The sequence below is a fragment of the Paecilomyces variotii genome (assembly GCF_004022145.1).
Source record: "Paecilomyces variotii strain CBS 101075 chromosome Unknown C8Q69scaffold_1, whole genome shotgun sequence".
In the NCBI taxonomy this organism is placed as follows: Eukaryota; Fungi; Ascomycota; class Eurotiomycetes; order Eurotiales; family Thermoascaceae; genus Paecilomyces; species Paecilomyces variotii.
In genome coordinates this window covers 4832466-4858211 of record NW_021167140.1, presented here as the reverse complement: position 1 = coordinate 4858211, position 25746 = coordinate 4832466, and the positions used below count along the sequence as shown (strand labels likewise).

The 25746-nt window shown below is 48.1% G+C and overlaps 9 protein-coding genes across 9 annotated transcripts; 5 read left to right on the top strand and 4 right to left on the bottom strand.

Annotated features, from left to right (window-relative positions):
• The first annotated feature begins 1 nt into the window (after nt 1).
• C8Q69DRAFT_454742 (putative glutathione synthetase) lies at nt 2–2191 on the top strand. Its single transcript, XM_028629725.1, has 2 exons — nt 2–462; nt 566–2191. The coding sequence occupies exons 1-2, from the start codon at nt 161–163 to the stop codon at nt 1809–1811; spliced, it is 1548 nt and encodes a 515-aa protein (XP_028490037.1). The 5' UTR covers nt 2–160; the 3' UTR covers nt 1812–2191.
• A 4060-nt stretch (nt 2192–6251) lies between these two features.
• C8Q69DRAFT_454735 (hypothetical protein) lies at nt 6252–7103 on the bottom strand. Its single transcript, XM_028629724.1, has 2 exons — nt 7081–7103; nt 6252–7030 (listed from the first exon to the last, which is right to left on the bottom strand). The coding sequence occupies exons 1-2, from the start codon at nt 7096–7098 to the stop codon at nt 6350–6352; spliced, it is 699 nt and encodes a 232-aa protein (XP_028490036.1). The 5' UTR covers nt 7099–7103; the 3' UTR covers nt 6252–6349.
• A 1230-nt stretch (nt 7104–8333) lies between these two features.
• Nucleotides 8334–10045, bottom strand: C8Q69DRAFT_513294 (hypothetical protein; the record flags this gene model as incomplete). The annotated part of the gene is made up of 2 exons (XM_028633311.1): nt 8334–9072; nt 9126–10045. 2 exons carry the CDS (start codon nt 10043–10045, stop codon nt 8673–8675), a joined length of 1320 nt encoding a protein of 439 aa, XP_028490035.1. The 3' UTR covers nt 8334–8672.
• Nucleotides 10046–11386: 1341 nt separating this feature from the next.
• On the bottom strand, nt 11387–13470 carry C8Q69DRAFT_412896 (putative tryptophanyl-tRNA synthetase). The gene is made up of 4 exons (XM_028628317.1): nt 13207–13470; nt 12643–13140; nt 12256–12580; nt 11387–12199 (listed from the first exon to the last, which is right to left on the bottom strand). The coding sequence occupies exons 1-4, from the start codon at nt 13320–13322 to the stop codon at nt 11798–11800; spliced, it is 1341 nt and encodes a 446-aa protein (XP_028490034.1). The 5' UTR covers nt 13323–13470; the 3' UTR covers nt 11387–11797.
• Nucleotide 13471: 1 nt separating this feature from the next.
• On the top strand, nt 13472–14556 carry C8Q69DRAFT_454717 (YggU family protein). The gene is made up of 3 exons (XM_028629723.1): nt 13472–13944; nt 14026–14230; nt 14317–14556. The coding sequence occupies exons 1-2, from the start codon at nt 13639–13641 to the stop codon at nt 14185–14187; spliced, it is 468 nt and encodes a 155-aa protein (XP_028490033.1). The 5' UTR covers nt 13472–13638; the 3' UTR covers nt 14188–14230; nt 14317–14556.
• A 240-nt stretch (nt 14557–14796) lies between these two features.
• Nucleotides 14797–15381, top strand: C8Q69DRAFT_503891 (hypothetical protein; the record flags this gene model as incomplete). Its single annotated transcript, XM_028632525.1, has 2 exons — nt 14797–14921; nt 15036–15381. The coding sequence occupies 2 exons, from the start codon at nt 14797–14799 to the stop codon at nt 15379–15381; spliced, it is 471 nt and encodes a 156-aa protein (XP_028490032.1).
• A 522-nt stretch (nt 15382–15903) lies between these two features.
• C8Q69DRAFT_57368 (UPF0187 domain membrane protein) lies at nt 15904–17955 on the bottom strand. Its single transcript, XM_028633800.1, has 7 exons — nt 17610–17955; nt 17413–17560; nt 17264–17348; nt 17084–17209; nt 16674–17023; nt 16449–16622; nt 15904–16391 (listed from the first exon to the last, which is right to left on the bottom strand). Exons 1-7 carry the CDS (start codon nt 17751–17753, stop codon nt 16030–16032), a joined length of 1389 nt encoding a protein of 462 aa, XP_028490031.1. The 5' UTR covers nt 17754–17955; the 3' UTR covers nt 15904–16029.
• A 2533-nt stretch (nt 17956–20488) lies between these two features.
• C8Q69DRAFT_57335 (integral membrane protein) lies at nt 20489–22166 on the top strand. The gene is made up of 4 exons (XM_028633799.1): nt 20489–20786; nt 20843–21147; nt 21208–21532; nt 21588–22166. The coding sequence occupies exons 1-4, from the start codon at nt 20586–20588 to the stop codon at nt 22023–22025; spliced, it is 1269 nt and encodes a 422-aa protein (XP_028490030.1). The 5' UTR covers nt 20489–20585; the 3' UTR covers nt 22026–22166.
• A 2594-nt stretch (nt 22167–24760) lies between these two features.
• Nucleotides 24761–25561, top strand: C8Q69DRAFT_503888 (hypothetical protein; the record flags this gene model as incomplete). The annotated part of the gene is made up of 1 exon (XM_028632524.1): nt 24761–25561. One exon carries the CDS (start codon nt 24761–24763, stop codon nt 25559–25561), a length of 801 nt encoding a protein of 266 aa, XP_028490029.1.
• Between the last annotated feature and the right edge of the window lie 185 nt (nt 25562–25746).

Sequence of the window (25746 nt, the reverse complement as noted above, 5' to 3'; positions counted from 1 at the left end):
AGGAATCGCGCCGTGGAGGGGCTCGATGGCGTCTCAATGATCCTTTTTTTTCTTCTTCTGCTACATCTGACGAGGTTGTTCGCTCATTCTAGTTGCTGTCAGGACGTGGGAGTAGTCCTGTACTAAAACCCGGCACAGATCTGGCATTTATATCGTATCAATGGACCAGTCAATTTACTCCAGTTACCCTCCCCCTCTGGACCCCGCGCAGGAACAGTTCCTGGTGACGACGGTGAAGGACTGGACGATTCACAATGGCCTCACTGTCAGGCCTTCACCTGCTTCTCTACCGGCAGGTGCAGATGAGAAAGGCGTCTTGGCAACCAATGCACCGGTGACATTGTTCCCCAGTCTTTTCCCCAAGTCATGTTTCGAAGAAGCGACAGCCCTTCAGAAAGCCTACAACGAACTGTATGCGAACATCACCTGCGATACAGCATGGCTCGAGAAGGTTATGGAAGAGTGAGTCGCCTATCTGGTCTCTCCATTACGGGGAACTTGTTCCACTGTGTCTCACTTACCTTGCTGGAGGAAATATCGTCTTGCTAAATCCTCCCGGTTGTAGACTTATCGACGTAGATGACTTCATCTCGAGCCTGTGGAAAGTCCACCTTGCTGTACAGAAGGAGGGTTATGTCCAGCCTCTTTCTCTGGGGCTTTACCGGTCGGACTACATGGTACATGTCCCTCCTAACGCGACAGCACCTTCGATAAAACAAGTGGAGTTCAACACCATCTCCTCCTCGTTCGGTGGTCTGTCATCCCTTGTGACAGCCATGCATACAGAACTCCTTTCGTTTCCACCAGGTCAGCCAATAAGCTATCCTCAGCATCCTTTGCTGGATGGACGATTGCCTCCGGAGAATACGGCGGTACCCACGCTCGCCGCCGGCCTAGCCGCAGCACATGAAGCCTACGGGCCATCCAAGTCCACACCATCACTTCCATTGTGTGTGCTCTTCGTCGTTCAGGATGGCGAACGAAATCTCTTCGATCAACTGGCCCTCTCGTCACAGCTCACAAGATTCCATAAGATTCCTGTTTTCCGTCTAGTGACTTCGGAAATATTAAACCAGACGTCCATACCAAGCTCAAATCCGTCCAGGCCCCTTCTTTACACACCCCCGTTCTCTCCGTCTACACCCTTCGAAGTTACAACGGTTTACCTCCGCAGCTTCTATACCCCATCCGACTATAAATCAGAACGTGACTGGGATGCCAGACTTCAGTTGGAGCGATCCGCAGCGATCAAGTGCCCTACCGTCCTCAACCAGTTGGCAGGCTGTAAGAAGATCCAACAGGTCCTTGCTGAACCCTCAGGGCCAGACAATCTCTCCCGCTTTCTTCCACGCACAGAGCCTAGCATGATCTCAAATCTGCGGGGAACCTTCGCTCCCCAGTACGATCTTTCTGCCAATGGCCGCGGAAGGGAACTGGCACTGAACCCGGAGACGGCTGTGAAACACGTTCTCAAACCACAACGAGAGGGTGGCGGCAATAACATATACAAGGCTGATATTCCTGAATTTCTCCGTTCCATCCCGGAGACTGATTGGAAGCGGTGGGTTCTGATGGAAATGATTCAGCCTCCTCCCACAGCGAAGAACGTAGTTCTCCGAAGTGACGGCCAAGTCCTAAGCGGACACGTCATCGGAGAGCTAGGCGTCTTTGGAACTATATTGTGGAAGGATAATGGAGACATCATCCACAATGAACAGGGAGGGTGGCTAATGAGGACAAAGGGCAAAGAAAGCAACGAGGGCGGCGTTGCTGCTGGGTTTTCCTCACTTGACAGCGTGATACTTATCTAGGATGGAAGGCATGTTATCAAAGGGCCGAGATTGTATGCATGTAGTGGTGCTACGTCATCCATAGACGTTAAACTTATACAACCGTGACACGTAGAGATTCTATTCATTCTAATCGACAGAGAGAAAATAGCCAATTTGAACCATAATACATCATAAGGTCCACATGAAAGTAAACACGAAGGGAACCTGAGAGGGGATAGAAGGATATTCACAATCAATCTGAAAGACTTTGGGCCAGATTAGACCCTTCGTCCATATTAGAGACCGTGTTATTTACCTCAATTGAGAAAACCGATCAAATATGAAAATGTCGGACTCAAGTGTGGATGGTGAAAGGGATGAAATGGAAATGGCATAGAGAAAAGTAAATACCAATCATGATGAAAGCAAAGAGACTTTTTTTGAGAGTTATCGATCGACAGAACGACTTGTGAGTGGCCCAAGGACGTGTGAATTGTCTTGGAAGGGGAAAGCTAAAGAGCCAAGAAAATGCAAACATGCTGATACTGATTTACATCGTCTCTTTCGAGGAGCTCATCCTGGCATATCCTGAACGAGAGTGCGATCATATCATAACCTGGACCTGAGCTGGTAACTCCGTCCAAAGTAGATGGTATCAACATTCAAGAATAAACAAGAGCAGAAAGGCTTTATCAAATGGCTCCAGAGTGAAACAGATCCAGATCCAAGGAACTGCTCAAGGAGAAGGATAGGCACTACCCTGAAAGCGTCTGATGGAGTCATTGAGGTACTGCTCGAAAGAATCAGGCAGCGAGTCGTTGTACAAGTTCTCGGGCAAGAACGGATTGTTGCGACGCATGATTTCGAAAGTGTGAGTATTCAATGGGTGGTTCCTGTCATTCCTGATGGAGTGAGGCCCCGTGCTGTTGAAGCGGTAGCGATTGAACCAGATTGGTTCTTCGTACAAGGAGAATGGAAGTTCTGCGTCTGGGTTCATTTTCAGAGCCTCTTCGTAGAATTGTCCATGTTCGGATGACTCGAAAGGGGAGAATGTTCTACGCGATGTTTCGTTCCGGACTGCTCGTCCAAATTGCGACATCGAGCGTTCCATCTTGACCAGTTCTGTGACCGCGTTAATGGGACGCTCCATATCCGCCACTGGCGACTCTTGCTTCTTGTGACCGTTGATTGGGGTCCACGGTAGGATGGACTGAGATACGCTGGGCTGGGTAGTATCATGTTGGCCATATACAGGACGACGTAGAGAGTCGTTATACCACGTCGCAACAGGAAGCCCTGAGAGATTCAGCAATTCTCTCTCATATTCCGTGTCATATATCGACCGCGCACTCTCTGCGGTGTTCCGTTTATCGTCTACCTCACCGGTTGACGGTGTTCCATTCTCATATTGCTCAGTATCACTGTTGAGCTCCACAGTATCATCATCTTCCAGGGTGATGTGCTTTGTCATGTACTTGCGCCGTGGTCCCGATTTAGTCCTGGAGGGGAAAGAGCGTGGCTTCCAAGAAGTCGGAAGATACTCCAGAGGGAGGTCGACCCATGATGGCAGATTCAAGGCAGTCGCAGTATCTGAGAGCTGATAGAAGAGCTCTATAGTCTCCATGATACGTGGGCCTGGCGTGTGAATTCGCCTACCGTCAAGGAACGTATCCAAGGGGTAACAGCGGGGCTCTGAAGAGGTCAAAGTTTTCGAGCGCAGACGAGACGGAACCTTCTTTCCTCCGACCAATTCGTATTCGATGTCCATTGTGGTATTATAGGATACCTGGTCAGGGGTCCAAGATTCAACACGTTCAACCTCCTTCCTCGATATCTGTCCACGACGAGTGGTGAGACAAGAAAGCTTCAATGGAGTGCGAGCCTCGCGCTCTCGACGCATATTGAGGGTGTTATCCAAGGGAAGTTCGCTCGCTGGAGCGGTCATGCGAGCTTTAATATCTCGATACGTCAATCGAGTATCGGTGCGCATCCAGTATTCCAGCAGCCATCCTGATACTTTGACCGATATGTACCGCGGAAGGAAAGGGAAGTCCCGTATCGGGACTCCATCTGCATCCTCCACAGTCTTTCCGTTTTCAATCAGAAGACCCAAGAACGACTGCTTCACAGTAACCAAAGTATCCAACCTGAAAATCAACGGAGGTAGACATCCTTCCGAATAGGACGAATGGTAGGGATGGGTGCACGTGTGAAGACAGTCCGGGACCTTGGTATCTACATATGTCAGTCATAATTCTACACATATAAGCAGCAACTTACGAGGACAGAAGACACGGGTGTCCGCGTGGTTCGCTATAACACATCAGCCACTTTCTTTCGTCGAGTTTCATGTGCGGTCCATCATACCAGAACCTGGCTGAGAGGCAGAAGCCACCTTCGAGGTGTGGGACCTCTTATCTCTAGACTCTTCCTTACCAGCCTCCATCTTGGGGAGGTTGGGAGTCTCTTTTGCGCTCAATGCCATTGTGTTAGAGCGCAAATCAGTGGCTGGGTCCATTCACTGCCCAAGGATATCCAGCCTTCCAGGAGGCTGGCCCTTTGATCTGGGGAGGCTGGCTGGATGGCTCTTGCAAGAGCTCCACAGGTCTGTTGAGTAACGAGAAATGTAGCTTAATTCAATCTCTGGTTATCAGAGGGACTGGGGTTGCATTTCGCTCAGGAGAGGGACCATGTTAAAATCAGAAGTGTTGGGCTCTCGAGGTTGTGGCCCTCGACTCAGTGAACGCACGCCGCCTACGCTCGATAGATATTCCGCGTAATGTCCCCTAGCGCTGTCAATATGCCATGAATTCTATTGTCAATATCAAAGAGACAATAATAGCCGAAGCCTTGAACCCTTATTCATAGATCTCTCTGAATACAGTGTAATAAAGACACCAATCTATATTCACGAGTCTGGCGGCTAAATCCGCGCTGGAAGTCTCCGTCCATAGCAGTCAACGAGTGCCAGATTGGACACAGTCGATACAGTATTTTGTGTATTTTGAGCGCCCTTATTGGATAGTAAGAGATCATAAAGATATTTGTTGATGTACGCAGCCAAGGGTCTTCTATTTCCCTGAAGTGCGGTTCTTATGATAATGTATTCTTGTAGAAAGTATATAAATGTAGACCGCTTGCCATTTAAAACTGCCAAGAGCTGTTACTCATATGTGTGATCTTTCATATTGTAAGTATTGCTACACAGGAGCTTTATGAGATGCGGTGACATCAGTTATGAACCTTTCCTAGCCATCGACTATATACTGAAATGTCTAGTGGATATCAACATGCGCGCAGCATTTAATAGACTCACGAATCAAGTAACGAGACCGATATAGGAGCACCCTGATTTTGACCTCAGCTGCTTCTTACCACAAGTGAAGTGAGATAGACTTGCTGGCGCGATGGCCCTTAGCCACATTGACGTTTCGCCTCGCGTACCTGATCGGCGTCTGCTCGTGGCTTTCATTTAGCCCTTGTGGTGCTGGTGTCTTTTGTTGTTTATCCGTGTCTAATATAGCGTGGTTCTCGTTGTCCGCTGCGTTGCTTGCAATACTTAGTGCCCTTATCAATGCTTATAGTCGTAGCGAATGGTGGCGGTTATGTTCCCTCGTGGAAGTAACTCCCAATTTTCAATGGAGATTACCCTCTACTTTTGGTGAATAGTAATTGTGAAAGCTGTTTTCACGTCGCCACTTGACTCTGACAGCCACCAGTGAGCGTCATCGGCAGGCTTCCTTTACCATGCTCCGTTTAATTGAACAATACATTCACATTGCTCCCAGTATATCAGCTTCTGTTCTAAGGTCTTTTCTGTACTGTTCATTTTTTCAGGATCCTAAATTTCTTAACAGCATCACTATATTGATATAGGAACATCAACTTCGATGACGAATATTGGATAGGTATCCGACTCTTGCTGACATGGTTATGTGATGACTTTCTGCCAGTCGACCGAAAAAAAGAACTGTTAGTTGGTCTGCCTGGATCTCTAACATTATGCAACTGCGTGCGGCCGTCAGGGCTTGCCGTTAGTTATACTACTTGCAAGGAAATGTCGAATTGCAGAAAAGCTTTCTGAGAATGCATTCGTCGAGGGACACGACAGAACCTGGGCCCATATGGATATTGGGCACTCGGCTTTTTCCGTAGAGATAGAGAAAAGAAAAGGATATATCTGATACTCACATGGGATTTATATGCCCCGACCTTCTTCTCATATTCACCATGTATTAAGGGGTCTGGTCCAAGGAAATGCATATCCTTTTCACATAAGATAGGAGTGACTGGGATTCGGCAGCGAATGGCTCCTTTCTGGGCCAAATCGAATGTCGCCAGCTTGTAATATGGATGAATCGATGCTTTGCTTACGCAGTAGTGAATTCAATAATGATGTGGTTAAAATAAGAATAAGAATGACATTCCCGTTCCCGTTCCCGTCCCCAAACTAAAAACTATTGCTGTGACATGGGTAGCCCCCTCGGGCCCCCGAAACCAGTTCCCAATTTTTTTTTTTTTTTAAAAAAAAGAAAAAGAAAAAGAAAGGAAGAAAGAAAAAAGAAAAAGAAAAAAAATTAAAAAACTCCATCTCCCATCCCCGCCCCCATCGCCCTCATTATCTTGTCGTGGGCAAGATATGCCTCGATGCCGAGGTCGAAGGCGGTTGGAGGGGTCGCCGCCTCCCTATCGACGGCCTTCCAAAGGCAGGCCGCGATGGCCTCTTCGAAGAGGCTGACGACCCCCCCATTACCGTCCCCGGCATCTGTACCAACAACGGGCACAGGTCTGGCCGGAGCCAAAGACCGTCTGCTGTATTGCTCGGGGAGAGCAATCCTACCCCCGGTCTCACCCAGTTCAGGACGGATCAACCCCGGCGTCATTCCACGAGTGGAATTGACGCCGGGGTCGATTCCACAGCTGCGCATCTTATTGACCAATTCGGCCTCGGTTTCCAGCGTCTTCTTGTTTCCGGATCCCCATGCCAGCATGTTGAATGCCTTTCGGAACCGGACACCACGCTGCTGAAGAGCGTTTGGTTTGATTCGAAACTCGGGGTGCATACGCTGAGTGATATCGACGAGACGGACACGCCTATCGAGACGCATCCAGGCTTCAACGCGGAATTCTTCGACGTCGGATGAGATACAGTCCGGAAGGATGGGGAGGTGACGAAGGAACTGGCCATGGATCTGGTATGACATTGTCGCCGGTTCTGGCTGTCTTGGAGCTCTTGGGGGTTTGAAAGTATAGAGAATGTCTGGGAGATTCTCCCAAGACCAATCTGCCTGGTCCTGACGGAACTCAGTGACGTTGCGAGGATCATGGACGGCCTTGACGCTGTGCTGTCGAGGGGCTTTCGCCTCTGTTGCCGTACAGTTAGCCCTGTATATTATCCTTGAGATATACGAACTTACGCCGAGGAGGAATAGACGAGTTTGTTTCGTTTCCGGCATTGCCAATAGCAATGTCTGTGTTGATGTTGTTGAAAGACTCTGTCAGGAGAAGTACAGTTAGCCCTATATAACTGTATTGTTGAGATATATTAACTCACGCAGAGTAGGGTTGGGAGAAAGCATTCTGTTGCCGACATTTCTCGCAGCAATATTCAGGTTGCAATGGAAGGACTCTATCAAAGGCACTAAGTTAGCCCAATATCTCCAGATGTTTAATGAATCCACATATTAACTTACGCATGGCAGCAGGAGCGGACAAAGGCCCTTTTCCGACATCGCTCATGACAATATCAAAGTTGGTTTTGAAGGATTCTGTTCTTCAATTAGCTCGATGTGTCTACATCGTTGGGATATATCGACTTACGCATAACAGGACCAGCAGAAGAAGGTCCGTTGCCGACATTGCTCAACGCAAAGTTAAAGTTGGTGTTGAAAGGGTCTGCCATATAATTAGCCCTTTATACGTGCGTCACTGGAGGTATATCAACTTACGGAGAGTAGGGTCAGAAGAGAAAAGGTCGCTGCCCCCATTGTTCATAGCAATGCCAGTATGAGCGTCAAAAGACTCTGTCATACAATTAGCCCTATACCTCTGCACCGTCAGGATATATCAGCTTACGGAGAGAAGAGATAGGAGACGTCGCTCCGTTGCCGGCATTTCCCATGGCAAGTTCCATATTGAAGTCAAATGGTTCGTTCAGAAGCATATTGACTCCTTTCTGATGTCGATAGGAACGCTTTCCAAAGAGAATTGTACAAGTTTGACTCGGATATGGAACGGGATCTGAAGTCGAAGCTCAACAACGCAGTGAACAGCTATTTCTTCTTCAAAAACGATGTAGGATGGTGATCTTGATGTTCAGGAGAAGGTACGCTCTGCAATTGCAGGAGAAGAAGTCTAGGAGAAGAAGTCTAGGAGAAAGATCCATTTTACCTTCTCCTAAGGAAAGATCTATAAAACCTGTGGCTGGTAGGGCAGTCTATTCACTTCTCTTTGAGGCTTTTTTATAGGAAGGCTGGCTATGATAACGTTGAACATAGGTTAACGGAGAGTGCGCTCCTAGACTTGTTATTTTGCTCTGGCTGCCACTGCGCTAGAACAGAAACGATACAAAAACCTCGACTCGACGACTTAGGTAAGTACATAACAATTGGTTATAGGTATATACTATACGAAGAACAATCTAGAAGTATTTTTGACGATATTCTGGAGCATATACAGACTTTATCTTCTATATACCCTGCTCTACGGATGAAAAGATGGCCTGCGTTCAAGTGGTGAGCGGCGTTAATTTTGACTACCTAGAAACTCGCAACATGCTACATTAAAATCCTATTGTTATTGACCTGCCATTGCCACTCTCCATTCAGATCTCGACCCACACCCTGTTTCTTTGTTCAACATCTTTGCTCACCCAGCCACCGTCCATTATTCATTTCCTATTCAAGGATCGCTTTTGAATTTACCAAGGATCTCACTCGCAGTCTCGTCCATTTCGGAGTCAGAGCTCTTCAGGGGCCCCTCAATAGAGTGGCGGAGACGTTTACTAAGGGACATGCAAACGTCACCATTTGACAGCATCGGACTACGCCTCTTCCGAGCACGAGGCTCATTCTCCCGTTCCAGGTATTGTTCGTAGGTGAGATTGTTGTGCTGCAAGTATTCCTCCAAGGTCATGGTCATGTGCTTTTCCTCTGTCTCTTTCTGGAAGGCACGTGCAGGAGGCCCACGATGATGGGCAAGCTCATACTCCTCAGGATCCGGATACGATGGGAAGTTGTTATAGATCTCCTGGACAGGGGACAGGCTTTCTTTGGTCAAGGAGGGCGGAGTAGATTCGCTGCTGAAAGATGTTTAGTCTCAATATCACAACAGGTGATCATCTCAGAGATTTACCTCTTCGAATCGAAGACCACATCCTTTTCGCTCTCTGCCTTCGTACTATGAGCAGTTTCGTCCTCTTCTTTCGGCTTGATAGGCGGTGCAATTGGTTCATTTGGCGCCGGGCTAGGGGTAGGAAGATAGCCCAGAGGGAAACGCTGTCTGGAACGACGGGGGTTCACTGTATCATAGTTGGGGAAAGGATTGGCTAACGGGATACGTCCACCCGCTTCTCCGAGCTCAGGTCTGATAAGGCCGGGAGTTGATCCCCTCGTGCTATTCAGCTTAGGATCAATTCCGTGTTTCTGGAGAATACGTGCGGCAGCAGCGATGGATGATCCAGAACCCCAAGCACCCAGTTTGAATCCCTGCCTGAAACGGTATCGGCGCATCTCGATATCAGAGGCAGTCACTTGATATTTAGGATTGACGCGCGCCACGATATCTTCCGGCGTGATGCGACGATCCATGCGAGACCAGGCCTCGCATCTCCATCCTTCCACTCTTGAAGAGATCTGACGGGGTAGCACTGGGAAGTCGTTCACGACCTGCCCGAAAATCTCATATGTCGTCTTGGTGACTTCGGCCCTTGACTTGGCGTGCTTAGCCGTGGGCCTCAAGACATAAATGATCTCTGGCAGATTGTCGATGCTCCAGTCAACTTGCTCCGGATGGTATGCAGTCAAGTCATCATCGTTCGGCGCACCTCTCCACTTGATCTTCTTCTGAGGGCTCTTAAGAGCTCCTTGCTTCGACATAGCTGCGGTAGAGTCATTGCCAGTGGCAGAAACCCCAGCATCAGGAGTGCTGGGATGCGCAGACGCTGCAGATGACCCATTCCTATCCTGCTCATGAGCTTCTTTGTCATGGGCTGTATTCTCTTGTTCACCCTTATCCTTTGTGACCTTTCTAGAGCTCCTGCGTGTCTGAACCATCCTGAATGATTGCCCCTGAGGACGATTTGACGATCAACAAACAAAAGGAGCCTCCAAAGAAATAATGATGTAGGGATAGGGGAGTCCCAAGAATTCAGCTAACAAAGTCAAAGGGAAAGGAGAGTTTGGAAACACTCTTTGGCCCTTCTCAACCTCTCACGAAAGTGTTCTTGCAGCAGCAGTCTTTGGAAATTCCAGAAAGCCAGAAAGACGGCCAGGACCTCCCTAAGGAGCCCCTATTCAAAGGCTTCAAAGATAGTATGAATCTTCCCAGACGAAACAAAACAAGATTTCCAGGAGTGTCTGCTCTTCTCCAAGATAGGTTCAGGACATCATGCGGGAAAGGATTGGACAAAAGGTAAACAAAGGTGAGAAGTGAGAGAGGGTCCAGGACGACGCGTTCCCCTTTAGGTAAGAGAAGCGATGTTGATACAACTGCCCAAATAGGTACCGGCGGGCGCCGTCGCGGCGGTGAAGTCCTTCATGTTTCTTATATGTTGTGATCTTCAGGGGAAGGTGTCAATTTCCTTTCTCCTGGTATCCTATGAGCTGCTAATAGTATCCAGGAAACAATCCTGTCATATCTCTCGATTCGGGGTTTACTATATTTACTACTATTAGAGTATATCGCTTGTCAGGAGCAAATGGTATGTTGGGATGGCTAACATGGAACACGGAGTTTCCAGTGTTTAGACAGCAACAACAGCAACGGTGGAATACTCCGGTCTCCACGAGAAAATAGTAGAATCGGATATATCCCTAGCTCTACAAAGCAAAGTCCAGAGACGAAACTACTTCAGTTATCCACAAGGGGTATCCATACTCTAATCCCTTTGAGTGGAGATAGCTACACTCCAAGTAACGACGTGATATTCCACAGAAGTACAGTAATCACGGTCATCCATACTTCTCCATATGTACTACCATGTCTTTTCCTATCTCGTAATATCTTTCCTATTCTATTCTCACCCAGACATGGTATAGCCTACTGGAGAATTTCCTAATTCTATTACCTCAACACGGAAGGCTAACCGACAGCAGTTGTGGCTAGAATCAAGGATTAATGTCGTGATTTCTCCGAGTATATCTCCTTGCCCCTTTTTGTAGATATATTGTGGCTTTACTTATCTTCTACAGAGATTATTGAATGTTTATTAACCAGATAGGACACTGATCTACAAAAGTAGATAAGAGACAAATTTAACAAAACACAAGACGAGAGATTTTGGAGGTATCCCAGGAGTCTGATCTGTACTGATAACTAATAACTATGTAGTGATTACCTGCCTGCGCTTAGGAATCTTTGAGCTTAGAATTAACTACTATAAATTTTCTGTTATAGGGGATCTTAACTTGTTGCTAGAACTTTTAATGAATCTACATGTTATAATAAGTATATAGAACAAAGACATCTTCTAGGATGAAAGGATAGATATAAGGGAGGCTGGGCGAGCGATGTTATGCGCGATTTTCCTTCAAGACATGATATAGTCCTTCAAAGAGGGGTGTAGAACTGGCAACTAAGTCTCAAACTCAAGAAGAATTGCGTGCTTTGTGTGTAATGCCCTTTAAATCATGGCTGCAGTGACGGGAATCCCTGATAAGGGCATGATGGGGCACGTGGTGTGATACCACCAGCCAAAGTCTAGCAATCAGTGGTAGGGTATATATCTCCAACCAGGACAATACATTTCAAAATGAAGACCTCATTTCCTCATACTCTGCTACCTGCCGCTGCAATGCTTTTTATGTCTACAAAACCACCAACTTCTTGTCCTTGCTCTTTCCCTTGCCCTTCCCCTTTTCCTCAGGTTTCTCCTCGGAAGGGGGCTTCGGGACAGGGTTGGGGTTTCCTCGCCACTCCAGTTTTCGCGGCTTCATGTATTGTTCTAAAACCTCGTCCGTGACCTGTTTTCTCCTTTCCTGGAACTGCTGCACAGTCTCCGTGAGAACATCGATAGCCAGCTTCTTCAGTTCTCCGGTGAGTAGGTCACCCTTCTTGTAATCATTGTAGATCTTTTCTAGTTTTTCATCATCTTCTTCGAAATATGTCAGATAGATGTACGAAACATCGACATCCGGGTTACCTCCAAGACGGCGGTGGTCTTCGATGCTAACTTGGCCACCGCTGAACGCATACTTGTTGATTTTCGTCTACATGACAGGTCAGCGACTAGTCCTTACGGGCGAAGAGAATATGGAGAGCTCACCTTAATCTGCTTCGGCGTATCGGTCATGAAAATGGCCGAGTTTGGATTGGAAGACGACATCTTGCCACCAGCTCCCTGCAAGGCAGTGAGGAACTTCGAGTGGATCAGGGCGGGCTTGGGGGAGGGGTAACGCATCCGGTGGGCGTTATCACGGAGAAGACGGAAGTATGGGTCCTGGTCAATGCCCATGGGAATCAAACAGGCAATATCTGCGATCTTCTGCGAGCGAACAGGGAGCGGCTCATCTGTCCAGATTTCGGGGTACGAAGTTGCAAATGCGGCGACGCACTGGACAGACGGGAAGAAGATCTTTCCGATGTTGGAGCTGCGTTATGTTATTAGTACGCTGATCTAGATATTGAATGGCACCATAGTGGCGCTGCTTACCTTTCGTTGAAGCCAAATGCACCGCGAACCTGGTTGAAGGTGATGAGACGGGAGAACTCCCAGGCGTTCATCAGGAAGTGGTTGCCCAGGTACTTCAAGTCGCTGTAAAGGAAAGTCTTCTTGACATCAAACCCAAGCGCAATAATATCCCGGGCGTTTTCCATCGCGAAATGCAGGGTATCTTCAAAGGTCGCCTGATCATTGAACAGCGCCTTCTCGTCGTCCGTAAGCATGAAAACCAACGGAACGTCGAACACATCTTGCAACCACTTTGTGAACTGCAGCGGGATCGTGTGTCCCAAGTGCAGGCTACCGGTACTCGGACCTCGTCCAGTATATAGGAAGAACGGTTCGCCGTGTTCGTACTTGGTCAGAATCTTGTCGAAGTCACGGTGGCTGAAGAACAGGCCGCGCCGCAGCCAGCGATGCGGCTTGTGGCCGGTCACTCTTTCAAAACGCTCGAGAAGCTCCTTGTCGATGAGCGAGGTATTCCATTTCCTATCATCAGTCAGTCAGCAGCAGACACCAGGTGCGCGAACTCCCGGAAATCAGAGGCAAACATACTTGGAGAGCGACTCATAGTCGATTGCGGCAACCTCTCCGGTCTCCGTGCGGGCACCCTCGACGGACCAGGGGTTGATGTCCTGCTCGTGGCTAGGCGCAGCGCTGTCTTCTGCCATTGTGTGAACTAGCGAGATTTATTAATCCAAATGGATGCTGTTCAATTAGCAAGATCGAAAAACGATCGCGGGGGTGCGCTTCGAGTCAGGAAAACGGAGGGGTAAATTTCCCATGCGGGTTTAGCCTGCGGCCGTCATTCGGAGTTGGAGAATTAATATTGGCCCAGGGTCCGCTGCCGGAGAAATGCTGGGCCGAGATCTGTCCGGGGTGAAGAGTCAGGTCAGGCACCGCCGACAACTAATAACCATCGTCCCCAGTAATTATTAGCATGTACAGTAGATAGATAGTCCATGACACCGCTAACAGGTTCCCCGGATGGGTCAATCAGGATCTGTCTTCCAGCAAACAGTGCCTGACCTGTGCGGACTCTACCTATCTTTCAACATGGCAAGCAAATCTCCACCTCTGCTCCGTTTGATACAAAGCGCAACGAAGATCCGCGACAGGAAAGGCAAATCACAGCCAAAATATACTCTGCAGATATCCTGCCATGTAAAGCCCAACGCATCTGCGCGGCGTCAGGGTGTATTGGCTGTGGGGCCTGAAACCGTCGACATTGCAGTGGCAGCAGTTCCAAGAGATGGAGAATCCAATGCGGCAGTATCGAAGGTCCTTGCAGATGTGAGTATATGCATTTCTTCATGCATTAAATCATCGTACAATTCCAATCCCTGCCAAGTGCACTTCTGACGTACCCTTTAGGTCTTCGATGTCTCCAAATCCGATGTCGCGATTATCCGCGGTCACAAGTCGCGCGAGAAGACACTCTCCATAAGCGGATTGGATATTGGTGGAGAGACTGAAGCAGATTTCCTAGAGAAGGCCAAACAGAGACTAAGTGAAGCTATTGTTGATGGGAAATAAACTCGAGACCTACCCTTGTCTTCTACCCGTAGAATGTTCTATGGTAAGGATATGGTCGCTTCGATATTTGGTTGTTCGATCGATTGATGATTGGAAAAGAAACCTGATCGTGAATGCTTTTTGTTATAGAATATATATACTCCGCGCTGGTATGATCGATGATCTTTATTCACCTTAGCCAATAATAAGCGGTCTCATACTACCTACTCTAAATTCAAAATATATAAAGTCCGTTCGATGTAGTCGCAGCAAACGAGGCATTTGGTTTCGATTCTATGTCTACCAGAAGCTGATGACAAAATGCTCTTAGCACAAACTCTAGTCTTGTCTTTACGACAAACAGTACTTCTATAAAAATACAACAATCGTTGTATATAGCGTGCTGCGTGACATCACCCAGGAATGCGGGGGAGCCAAACGCTAAACGTTAAGCCTTGCCAAGCCTAGAGCTCCCGATTGATAGGCGCCATTTCCGACTTACGCTAGAATTCCTTTGCAGATCAAGAAAAAAAAAAGCCAAAGACAACAACCCTTATTGGTAGCAATCTCTACGCCAGACAAGGAAAACCCCATCTTGAGCCGGACAGATTTATTTTGGAATAAGCGACAATGGCTTCGAAGCGCAAAGCATCAGACACTCCAGCCCCGCCGGCATCATCTGCGCAGCAGAAAGATAGCAAAGTGATCCATTTCACGGCTCGGAATCCGCCATGGAGTTATCTGAAACTGCAGTTGTATGGTTTCTCCTCCAATTTCCTCTCTGTTTATCTCTACCATGGCCTCTAGGACTATCACTTTGAAGACTCACGAGTGACATAAGCAACTAACTTGCCTTGCTTATTACACAGAATCCCACAACCTGGTTACTCCTCTGCGAACACGCTCCTCGATGAGCTCACTACGCGAACATATCTCTCTTCCGCTCTCTCCCAGTTCCTAGGTGTCACAGGCACAGCGATCTCCATCGACCTCCTCAAGGTCGAAAATGACGGCACGAATAAATACGCGTGGATCCGGGTTCCGCGCGACGACGCGTCGGCGGTCGTATCAGCGGTGTCTTCATGGATTGGTGGGAGCAAATCGAGTGGGAGCTCGGGCGCAAATGCGGGCAATGTTGCATGGAGGGTTTGTGCAAAAGGGAATTTCCTCGGTGCGCTCGTGAATGGATCAGGAACGGATCTTTTTGCTCCATGAGAAGTGAGGGTGGGCTACGATATAGATTACATGCCAGAGGGAATATCGCCCCTCGATAAGATATATGCACGCAGAGTCGCTGGTAGGCGATCGTGCAGTTGCAAGATGCCTGCAAGAATGGTCATCTGATGCAGACGTGCCATCTCTCCTTGGGATGACGGAGCAGGGACCTCTGCGTCCAAAAGACCGAGACGGCCAGGTGATCTCAAGATCCAGCGATAAAGAGATGAATTATCGCGCGATTTCAACCAGGAGCAGCCAAGTCATCACTGCCGGGCTTTGGATCCACCTACATAGCGACGGTCTCAGAGAACTGCAGTCCGAAAAGACTTGCGCATCTCGTTCAATTTCTGCCCAGGTCTGGGTTAAATACGTGATAAAGGTCAAGATGTCATAAAGGAGAGTAATAGGAACTGCAAAAATGAATGACGGGCTCGCCGTCTGATATCACCTGCATCAAACAGGTGTGAGAGAAGTTAAAGAGGAACGCGAAGAAAAGAAGTACATGTACTTGAAATGAACAAATAACCTCGGAAATCAGACACATCCACTCCGTTAATGCAATTTTGATCCGTTTGAAAGCAAGCAAGAAGAGCAAGATATCTTGTGACAGACTGGCCGCATCGCTAGCAAAAAGAAATATCAAATTTAGGCGCCCTGCTTTGAGGCCCTGTGATGGAATGATAAATCCACCATCGATGACGCTTTGGATAGACCGGGCGTACGGGCTGAGTTGGCGATCACTTTGCTTCTCAACGCAGCTCGGATATCCTCGACGCTGCGCTCCCTCCAGTCAGCGTACCCGCTGAAACTCAGAGGATAGAGGACAAGATTCTCGCTTCTGGAGAGGAATTCCTCTCCTTTAGGTGGGGGCGAGGCGGCAATGACATCTAATTCTGAACCGAGCTGCGTACAGTAATTGTCGAGAGGCAGATCATTGACATCGTGACCGAACGGATTTTCGATTTCTTTGCCGATAGCAGCAAGACCAAGGATGATGTATGCGGCAACTACAGAGACGTTAAGTCTTGGTTGCCTGCATGAGAGGCGCAACAGAGAAATCTTACCGATAGTTCCCGGGATGGTAATCCATTTTAGTGAGTTATATAGCTGAAATGGAAGGACCATGACATAGATCCAGGAGATTTGAGAGATCGCAATGGTGTAAGCAGCTGGAAGCGGGGTGCTCAAAACTCTCTCTGTACCCGTCAAGACTTCGGTGAACTGCGAAAGGGCAGTGTCTGGTCACGTTAACATAGTTCTAATTGTCAACAGCCGTCTTGAATACTTACAGACTTGCGTCTGGACAGTAGGACTAGTCAATGTACCGTTCTCTACGCTCATCTGGATATATGCGGCAAGGTGGTTGAGGATTTCCAGTGGCAGGTTACCAAGCGGCTTTTTGGAACGCTTGATCAATTTCCTCGGGTTCGACTCAGCAAAGGACACTCCAAGGTATTCCCCTGCAGCTTTCCAGGTCGACTTTTTGGGATGTTTGAGCAACTCTGAGTCGTGGGCGCTTTTGGCGAATGTGTCCAAATGTCCCGCGATAGGGACGAGGTCTTCATAAGCCACATGAGGCTCAAATCTTAACTTATGTTTCAAGGCGATGGCGAACGCGAGTATCAGGTTGAACGAGCTCCTAAGACGCAGTCAGACTCAAGTTCTTCCATATCGAATAGAACGCTTAGAGAGACCATACACTTTTGCCAGCAAATCGTCTTTTCCATGCTCTCCCTCCCGTTCAGCTATGGAGACCCATATCAAACGAGCAAGTGTACGAGAGGTTTGCAGTAGCAATGCCCAGTATTTTCGTCCTTCAGTATATCTTGACTATGTCAGTAGAGTATTCGACAGGCTAAAGGCTTGTCTCTCGCTTTACCTCTCATATGCCGTAGAACTTCGGAGAGACAAGGAAAGACCGACGACGAAACCGAGAACTGTCAGGAGGATATTATCGATTCCGACTAGATGCCAGGGGATGCATTAGTCAAAGGTTTTCTTGCTAAGGCGGGAAGTGGATTCTCTTACGGTTATATACGAAAGCAGATATACAAGTAATCAACGTCGACCAGCATGCCATAAATATCAAGGGTAGGATCAGCTTGGGGAAAACGCTCCCATGCAACCGCAGAAACGCGGGCCATTTCGTATGCTTATCCAGATCTCGTGGACCAACCTGTGCCACAGTTAGATTATGCCAAGGCAGATTATAGTTCTAGACTTACGAAATAGCGGTCTAGGTCAGCAACACTGCTCCGGTGGTGCTGCTGGTGCGTGAAATGTCCCTCGCGCACGAGATTCTCCAGAAAGGCGGGCAGTGCTGCGATGTGGACATCTCGCTCTGTGTCATGGTCCGTCTGATGATCCATTTTTCCGGTTTGGGTCCTATGGTGTACTGTGTAGGCACTGGAGACCTGCTATGAGCAGCTACTCCGTTGCTGGCTGGAGAATGGACTGTAAGCGTACGTATCTTGTTGCGATGGCGATCCGTCTAGCCGTACGAGCGGTGAGAAATTGAAATCAAGCAGAGAAAGACGTTAGCAACTGCATTGAGGAAAAGAAATACAAAAAGGTCCGTCTCTAAGAAACGTAAAGAAGAAAACACCCAAGGAAAACGAATGGATTGGGTGAAAACAAAAAGAAAAGAGGTGGGATGAGATGGAGAAGAAGAAAAAAAGACCGGATAAGAGTTAAGAGGCTAGATACTAGTAGATAGAGGCCATTGTCTCAGAGCAAGAACCAGCGCCTGTCTGAGCACTACTCCACATTCTGCGTCAAGATCCAGCCCTGCCAGACCCCAGAAAAGGCAAGATTAGACTACGCCATTGGTTTAGCATTATTCTGAATTGCTCAAAGCTGCTGTTCTGTTGAGAAACCCGGGGGCGGCACTAAACTGCACATCTATTGTCCACGGTAATGTCAAAACACGGGAACAGCCGCCACCCGCAGCCCACTCATCCGCAGCCAAACGGTCATCCCAACGGTCAACAGACAGAGGGAAGAATACAACTGGGTCTATTATTATCATCCCATCTATCCAAGCGGCCCATTATTGACTCATGCTGCTACTGTTGCCTCATTCTATTTTCGCTTCCACTCCGTACAGCGCCCACGGAGACCGTTCAGTGGCTGAGATCGACCGTTTAGCCATCTGAAACGAAATCGATGGCGCTGAAACTCGCACGGGCGAGTCTAGAAGGCCGCGGAAAATTCTCATCCAGTTAAAGTATGGGCACCCCTGAGAGCTGCATAGGATCGTCCTCTGTCAGTCATCCGTCACCATCCTTATGATCCTGATTGCACGGACGGTAATAATAATATCAAGGTCATTCTGTGCCGCGTCGTCGAGTGTCTGTCCCCAGATTTATGAATGTGCACTTGACTGCATTTGCTCTGCAGGGAGTCCGGTCTGCGCGAATAAGAAAACATGTGTTTGCTGAAATCAATGAATGTCTGGTCATCATCATCGCATGGCCCCTGTTGCTCTTTTTGTCGTATTGGAAAGGAGGCCGTACTTTCAGACGACTGAGACTGAAAACGCTCGATAAATGGCTTACTGAGAGCAGGCCGATATCACACAGTTAAGAGGTAATACGCCTCTGTGCTCAACTCTCTGTGCTCAAATAGCTTGCCACTAATCAACTATTGCACAACGCTGGTGCGGTTGGAGTCAATCAATGCAACCTTACTAGGGAGCAGCGTGGTGACTCCCCGGACAGCTACGCCTGCTCAGTGGATGTGCTGCAGCAAGAGGAAAAGGACTCCTAGCTACCCTGGAAAGTCTGCCAATATAGCGCTGTCCCAATTGCAACAGTCACTTGCCACCATATCAATCGAGTCGATTGATTTTCTAGGCCAGTTCTATTGTGCAACCTGGTTGATGGTGGCCACGCTCAAGCCTAATAGCAGATGAACTTCGTTCCTCCAACCCGGCCGTCGCATTTTACATCTGAGATAGTGTGCAATAATACCTAAGACGGTTCGAATGTCGGGAATGCTGGTATATCTTGCGAATCCTTAGTGACGGAATGATTGCCTGAGCTTCTACTTATTCTAGAACACTTTCCTCTGGAATCTATCGCTGTTCTTGCCGATATTCTGGGCTGGTCTGGTCCCCCGCCTTTATTTGTTTTCACAACGCGCCACAGGGCGGCACAGGCCGCGCAGACTCGGCTGCACGTGGTCGGAGTCTAGCGGTGGAACCTTTCGTGCTCATCCCACGGATCTCATGGCATTGATTGCCGAACGCCCTGGTAACAGCGGAACATGGCTTTCAATAATAATGTGGGATATTTGGCCGGTGATGAGTGGTGGCTGGGTGGAGGAACAACTTCGATTACGATGCTCTTCTTTGCCGGTGAAAAGATGCAATACGGCACCGATGCGGCCATCCATAGCGATAATGAGAGCTAATAACCGAATTATACCGCGGCTAATGTCCTCGACAGCTACCAAGGGCGAGATATACATGAGCTGTCCAACATGTCCCTGGTTCCTGGGCCATCACACTGTTGTAGGGCTCTTCGGTCGATAATCTACTCCCAGGGTGCGATCAAAGTCCTTTCCGCCCCTCCGTGGAGCCGGTTGCGAACCGATGGGCCCTATGATCTACCTATCACCATAGGGCCTTCAATACCCTGGAGATCGCGGCTCCCAGGGCTCATCGGAGAGACTGCCATTTTGGAAGTCGTGCGTGCACCAACCACGGATGGAACCCTAGCGTATGGTCAAGAGAAGTTTGACCTGCATGTAGTTCTTCAGACTATTCGGCCTTGCGATGAGCTCTTCGGACTTCCAAGCCAACTGGCCCACAAGGCAACGATGACTATCCGTCGATGCACACTAAGGGCGCCAATAATGCCCCCTCACTGCACAGTACCACGCGATGATGGAAGATGTGGATGCATCACTGCGGCTTATACTCTCGTTAGAACGGCTCTGCGAGCAGTTTTGGCAAAGTCTCTGTCGATGGAGCTGGTATCGACTAAATCTTGGTCCCTGGGGTAGTCCCCTTCTGACTGAAACTTTGGCTGGAGGAGATTCGGCCGGCATGGGTATATGGAGACCGTCATCCCTTTGACATAAATGTTGAATTCTTGCGCTGCAATAACAGATCGGAGTCAATCCTTCCCAAGTGACCGCTCTGCGGTCATCTTCGCTCGTTGGGTTTCGGTTTTCGTTCAAACGGTCTTTCTGCCACCATGCAGTTGCCTCCTGCAAGCGTGATGGCCCACTGGCCAACGCCGAATTACATCGATCCTCTGAGTCGTGGAGGTGCACTGCTAGTTGTCAATATCGTCTTCACCTCTCTATCGTTCTTAGTCGTTTGCATGCGCATCTACACTAGGCTGAGGATCACTGGCAGCGTTGGTCTCGACGATGCGACTATCATTGTCAGCATGGTAAGGCCGCGAGAAACATTGCCCATAAACTATAGAGCTAACAACTGCCGGGGCAGCTCTTTGCGATTGCTATGGCCGTTGTCACCTCTCTTGCGTCCGCTCAGTATGGCTGGAACCGACATATCTGGGATGTACCATTGGAATGGATCCCCACTTCAGAGAAACTCAACATGATGTTTCAGGTCTTCTTCTCTTTCGCCTCGACACTGACCAAGCTGTCATTGCTGTGGTTCTGCAGGCGACTACTGGGAGCCGGGATTAAGGGCGCTTTTCGGTCATTCAATCTCTGTCTCATCGCGGCAATGTTTGTTGTCGCAGCGATGTGCATCACGTTCGTCTGTATGACGATTTTTCAGTGCAAGTACGTGCCCTACTTACTTCTGTCGACATGACTTGTCGACCGCTGACCTCGAGCCTATAGCCCCGTTCGTGCGTTTTGGGATCTGGAGCCAAGTTACCCGTACCACTGTCTCAATGGGAATAACGATGTCTTTGCGGCCAGTGTCGTCAATATCTTCACCGATCTGTTGTGCACCGTTCTGCCAATGCCTCTGATCTGGAGATTGAAACTGCCAGTCCGACAACGCGTGGCAGTAATCTCCATTTTCGGCGTGGGAATCGTGGTCAATGTGGCCGGTGCCATCCGGACAGCCTTTGTTTATAAGAGTCTGATCGCCTCGTATGATTCAACATGGGTAGGCTGGCCGATTTTCCTTGCGGCCGCTATTGAAATCAACCTGGGCCTGGTACGTTATTTTGAGACCCCATTGCCACATTGTGTGTCTGCTAACTGTCGTCAAGATTTGCGCTTCCGCACCTGCTCTCCGTCCACTGGTGGCACACTTCGTTCCGCGGTTGTTTCAGTCGACGCGCAACCTCGCCTCGTCAAGTTTGGGCCAAAGCGGTCGTACGCAAAAACTCTGGAGGTCTACTGGGCTCTCGAAAGACTCCCGATCCAGGTTATCATCTGCACAGCAACACGCGAGTAGCGACGGGCCCGAGCGAGTTGAGATATTGCGTACGATTGAGATGGAAACATGGACCCAGTCGAGGAACTCCCAACATGAAATGCTACCGGCGTCTTCAAAGGCCCTTGGCCTTCCGGATCATGACCAGAAGCATATGGAGTCACGCTGCGATGTACGGGTCGGAGAGGATGAAGTCCGGTCGTCTGGGTCTTCAAGTCCACTTGAATTCTTTACTCATGATTCACCTTTTGAGGATAGAGGTCCCTTGTAGAGGCCTTCCTAACACGGGTTGAATACGACAAATATGTGCAGCGGTTACGATATTTATGGCGTTACGTACAAGATTTACGTTCCATAAACTCTTGGACGTTTGTATCATATACTAATGAAACTGGAACAAAAACACGCAATGAAAATTATCAAGGGTATTAAAAAATAACACAACTTGGGAGGACTTGCGGCACCTAACGACTTGGTTTATCTGCAATACCAGGAGAGCGTCAAAGAGACTGAGGGACCCTGCAACAGAGTGGATTTCTTGATATCCCAATAATGAGACTACCATCAGTTTCGAAGCATAATGATGATTTAATTCTTTTAGCGTCCAAGAACCCTCTTGATGATCCTTCAGGGGCCGACTTCGAACTTCGAAGAGTCGTAAATGTGGGCCGGTTGGAGCTCCTTGCTAGAAGACGAACACCCCACGGTGCATCTGCCAAGACGATAACTACAATTGGAAGCCTCCGTGTCAATCTGCAGATCGACAGGCAGAGATTGTCTATCTAGGTTAGTTAGCTAGGTACAGAAGGCGATCCGATAACTTTGTTCACAAAAATCCTTGTGACAGGCTATGTCCACCACGAACGTGTCCGGGAATACAAATTATTTTTACTCCCGCAGCCAACAGAACAGTTTCATCTTCAGTCTTTTACTCAGTAGCGACTGCGAACAGCAAACACATCCGGAGTCTCCGCGGAACCTTTTGGAAAATATTAGCTGACAAGACCGCCCAATCAGATTTGCGTGCAAGGTCCATTTATGTAATAAACACACAGAGGAGAGCCTCTGATCCGGCGGATGATCTCGGAATAACTTAGAGTGTATTGCTTTTTTTTTTCTTCTTCTTCTTCTTTTCTTTTCTTGAGGAGATGTGCGCAGTAGCTAAGCGCACCATAATACTAATAATAATAAGATAAGAGACCGACGTGGGATGCCTATGCACCTTGCATATGTGTCGAGTCATGAATCACTATTCTGCAGCTGATTTTTGGTATATTCCGTCAAAGTTTCTCTTAAGTTTGGCCCGTTTACAATTGACTTTATGGCACAATCGGATTCTCTGTCTCACTTCCCTGCAATTCTAGACACTGGTAGTTAGCTTCCTTTTAATCGAGCGTTTAACCAACAAATAGCGCAGAAAGCACCCTGGTCATTTTCTGCTAGGGGCCGCATTACGAACCATAATACAAATAGCCATGATCGTGATAATAAATAATGATACTCTAGCCCAGGAACCGATTCCCTCATGTTTCTTTCCTCATTTTTAGAGCAGTGTTTTGACCGATACTATAGATCCGACATGAGCATCTAGTGATCCGTGCATCAAGTTAGATACGGTAATGGCGTACGAACACCCGATCACGAACTCTGGTAGCCCATTATTATTGCGCAAGCTTTTTTTTTCTCTCTTGGCCTTATACTCTATTGGATGTCCAGCCAAAATTATTAGTTGGGTGGACGCCCCAACGCAGCGCCTCTCGAATTATACCATAGACGCTAGTTAGTTAACTAGGTGTTGTTATCTGTCAGACTCAGTGGGTATCTACTCCATACTCAGTGAGCGCGCGCTGAGCATGTGAAGGTTGATCGGTGATCACAAAAAAAGATTATATCCTGATTAGACTCGTCGAATTTGATGTTGTTCGTTTTTCGGGATTATACCAGAGACGTACCTGCGGAGTATATGGCGATGCAAAGACAGTTCAAGCATTCGCGCAGCGCTCTGACGTTGTGAATCGTGTGCGGTGGAGCTCTTCTTCTTTGAGTGGTTAAGTAGATTGGCGTTCTTACCGACAAGCCCGACTTGGATCTAGTCAGATAATCTGATTAGGCGAGTGTGAAAGGCAAAACGAGATTATCCGAATTGATTAGATGTAACCTCCTCTACTTAGGAACAATCCACTCTATTTATCTAACTCGATAACTAGGTATGGTATAGATGCATTTCTAGATCCTGATAAATTTCCTTGTCTGAGAATGAAGTCTCCTGAGTATCGATCTTCGACAATTAATTAGGAATAGCAAGGGAGGATATCAAATTCTATCTTTCTCGCGTTTAGGGTCAGACAGATCTAGTTAGAAATGGATTTCCGCAAGTAGTTTCCTACTTCTCTTGCAATGTATACCAAGACAGGATCATCTAAGGTTTCCCTGTGCTGACAAAATGAGGCGGCCTCGGAAGTATTACCATAATGTAGGATAGTTAAGGTAGCTCACTAAAGAAATCTGATCTAGTAGATGGCCATGTCCAGACCCTGTAAATATATCAGAAGTAAACTCTGTGCGCATTTTGGTCATCTTATAAATTGCAAACCGTGATATGTATCCGTTTCGCCTTGGCTACGAGGCGCATACTTGTATAGGAGGTTTGATTTATTTTCGATAAGGGAGAACAGTATTACTTATAGTAGCAATTTAACGAATCGAATTCGGTCGACCTTGCGAGGTATGTGAGGGTCGGAAACTCCATGCGCCATTCTCACATGATAAGATATAGCTGGGGAAGGGTCTCTGGGACGGATTTGAATCTAGGGGTCGCATGCGAATATCTAGAAAAATGTGAGACTTCAGGACGAAGTGCTCAAACAGAATGATTGTGTAGAATCACTACTTATAAGAAGTCAGCGATGTTGGTACTCTACAAGCGTGTATCTATTTATTCTCCGTCGTAGTATAGGTTTAAACAAACAACTTGTCCTCGTTGCTTGGAAAGATATACTGATCAAGATGCGGTGGGAGGTCTCTTTTTTGTTATCGGCCCTCTTCTTTCTGATCACGGTCAACGCGCAATACGGAGATGATGCCTGTCCAGCTCCTGAACCAGAGGGACCTACGTATCCTGCTGTGCCGCCGCCTTCGATGAAGCCATCGCATCCTCCATCACACCCGCACCCGCATCCGAAGCCAACGCGAACGCCTATGCCAACACCAAGCCCTGGTGCTCCCTGCACGCCTTGTATCCCTAGCACGACTACGGAAATAAGTACCATCACCGATACAGCCACAGAGACGACCACTATCACCGAACCGCCTGAAACAATCACGACCACTGCAACAGAAACGACCACGGCCACTGTAACGACCGAAGTGCCTGTTACATGCATGGACACTCCACCAGCAGATTATGATCTGGGCACCTGCCCCCACACGGCTCCAAGGATTCGAGGCACATACAGCGTCCTCTTCGCAGGGACGTATTATATCTATGGTGATTTGTCAAAACTTATGAACGCCATTTGCGATCGCATGGAGAATTCGTGCCATGCACCTGAGTCGTCTGTTGAGCAGTGTCGAGCTGCTGAAGCTGCAGCGAACCAGTTCACCGGTGACGAAGCGGTTGCAGTGTGGAATGAGATCATGGCACCGTGTGTTCATCAGCCTGCCGTTCGCAGACTGAGAGGAAGAAGCGGAAGAGACCAGGGTGTTGGGAGCCTGAAGACAGAAGAGACCATCACTGGTGTCGACCACGTCGCGCTAAGTGAAGAACAACTCCGTGATCACGATTATGTTGTGAAGCTGGACATCTAGCGAGGGCGACACGCGACCAATTCGAGTATGGAGGGAGGCATTTATTGACGAGAGGAGGAAGTAAACATGCGAGGATCCGTGTTTGTATAGGTACCTAAGTTAGTTATTGCTCTTAGCGTAGTCAGCTAATAAAAGGTAGTTATTCTTCTTCCGGCTAAAGATTCCAAAATTATCATAAATAAGAA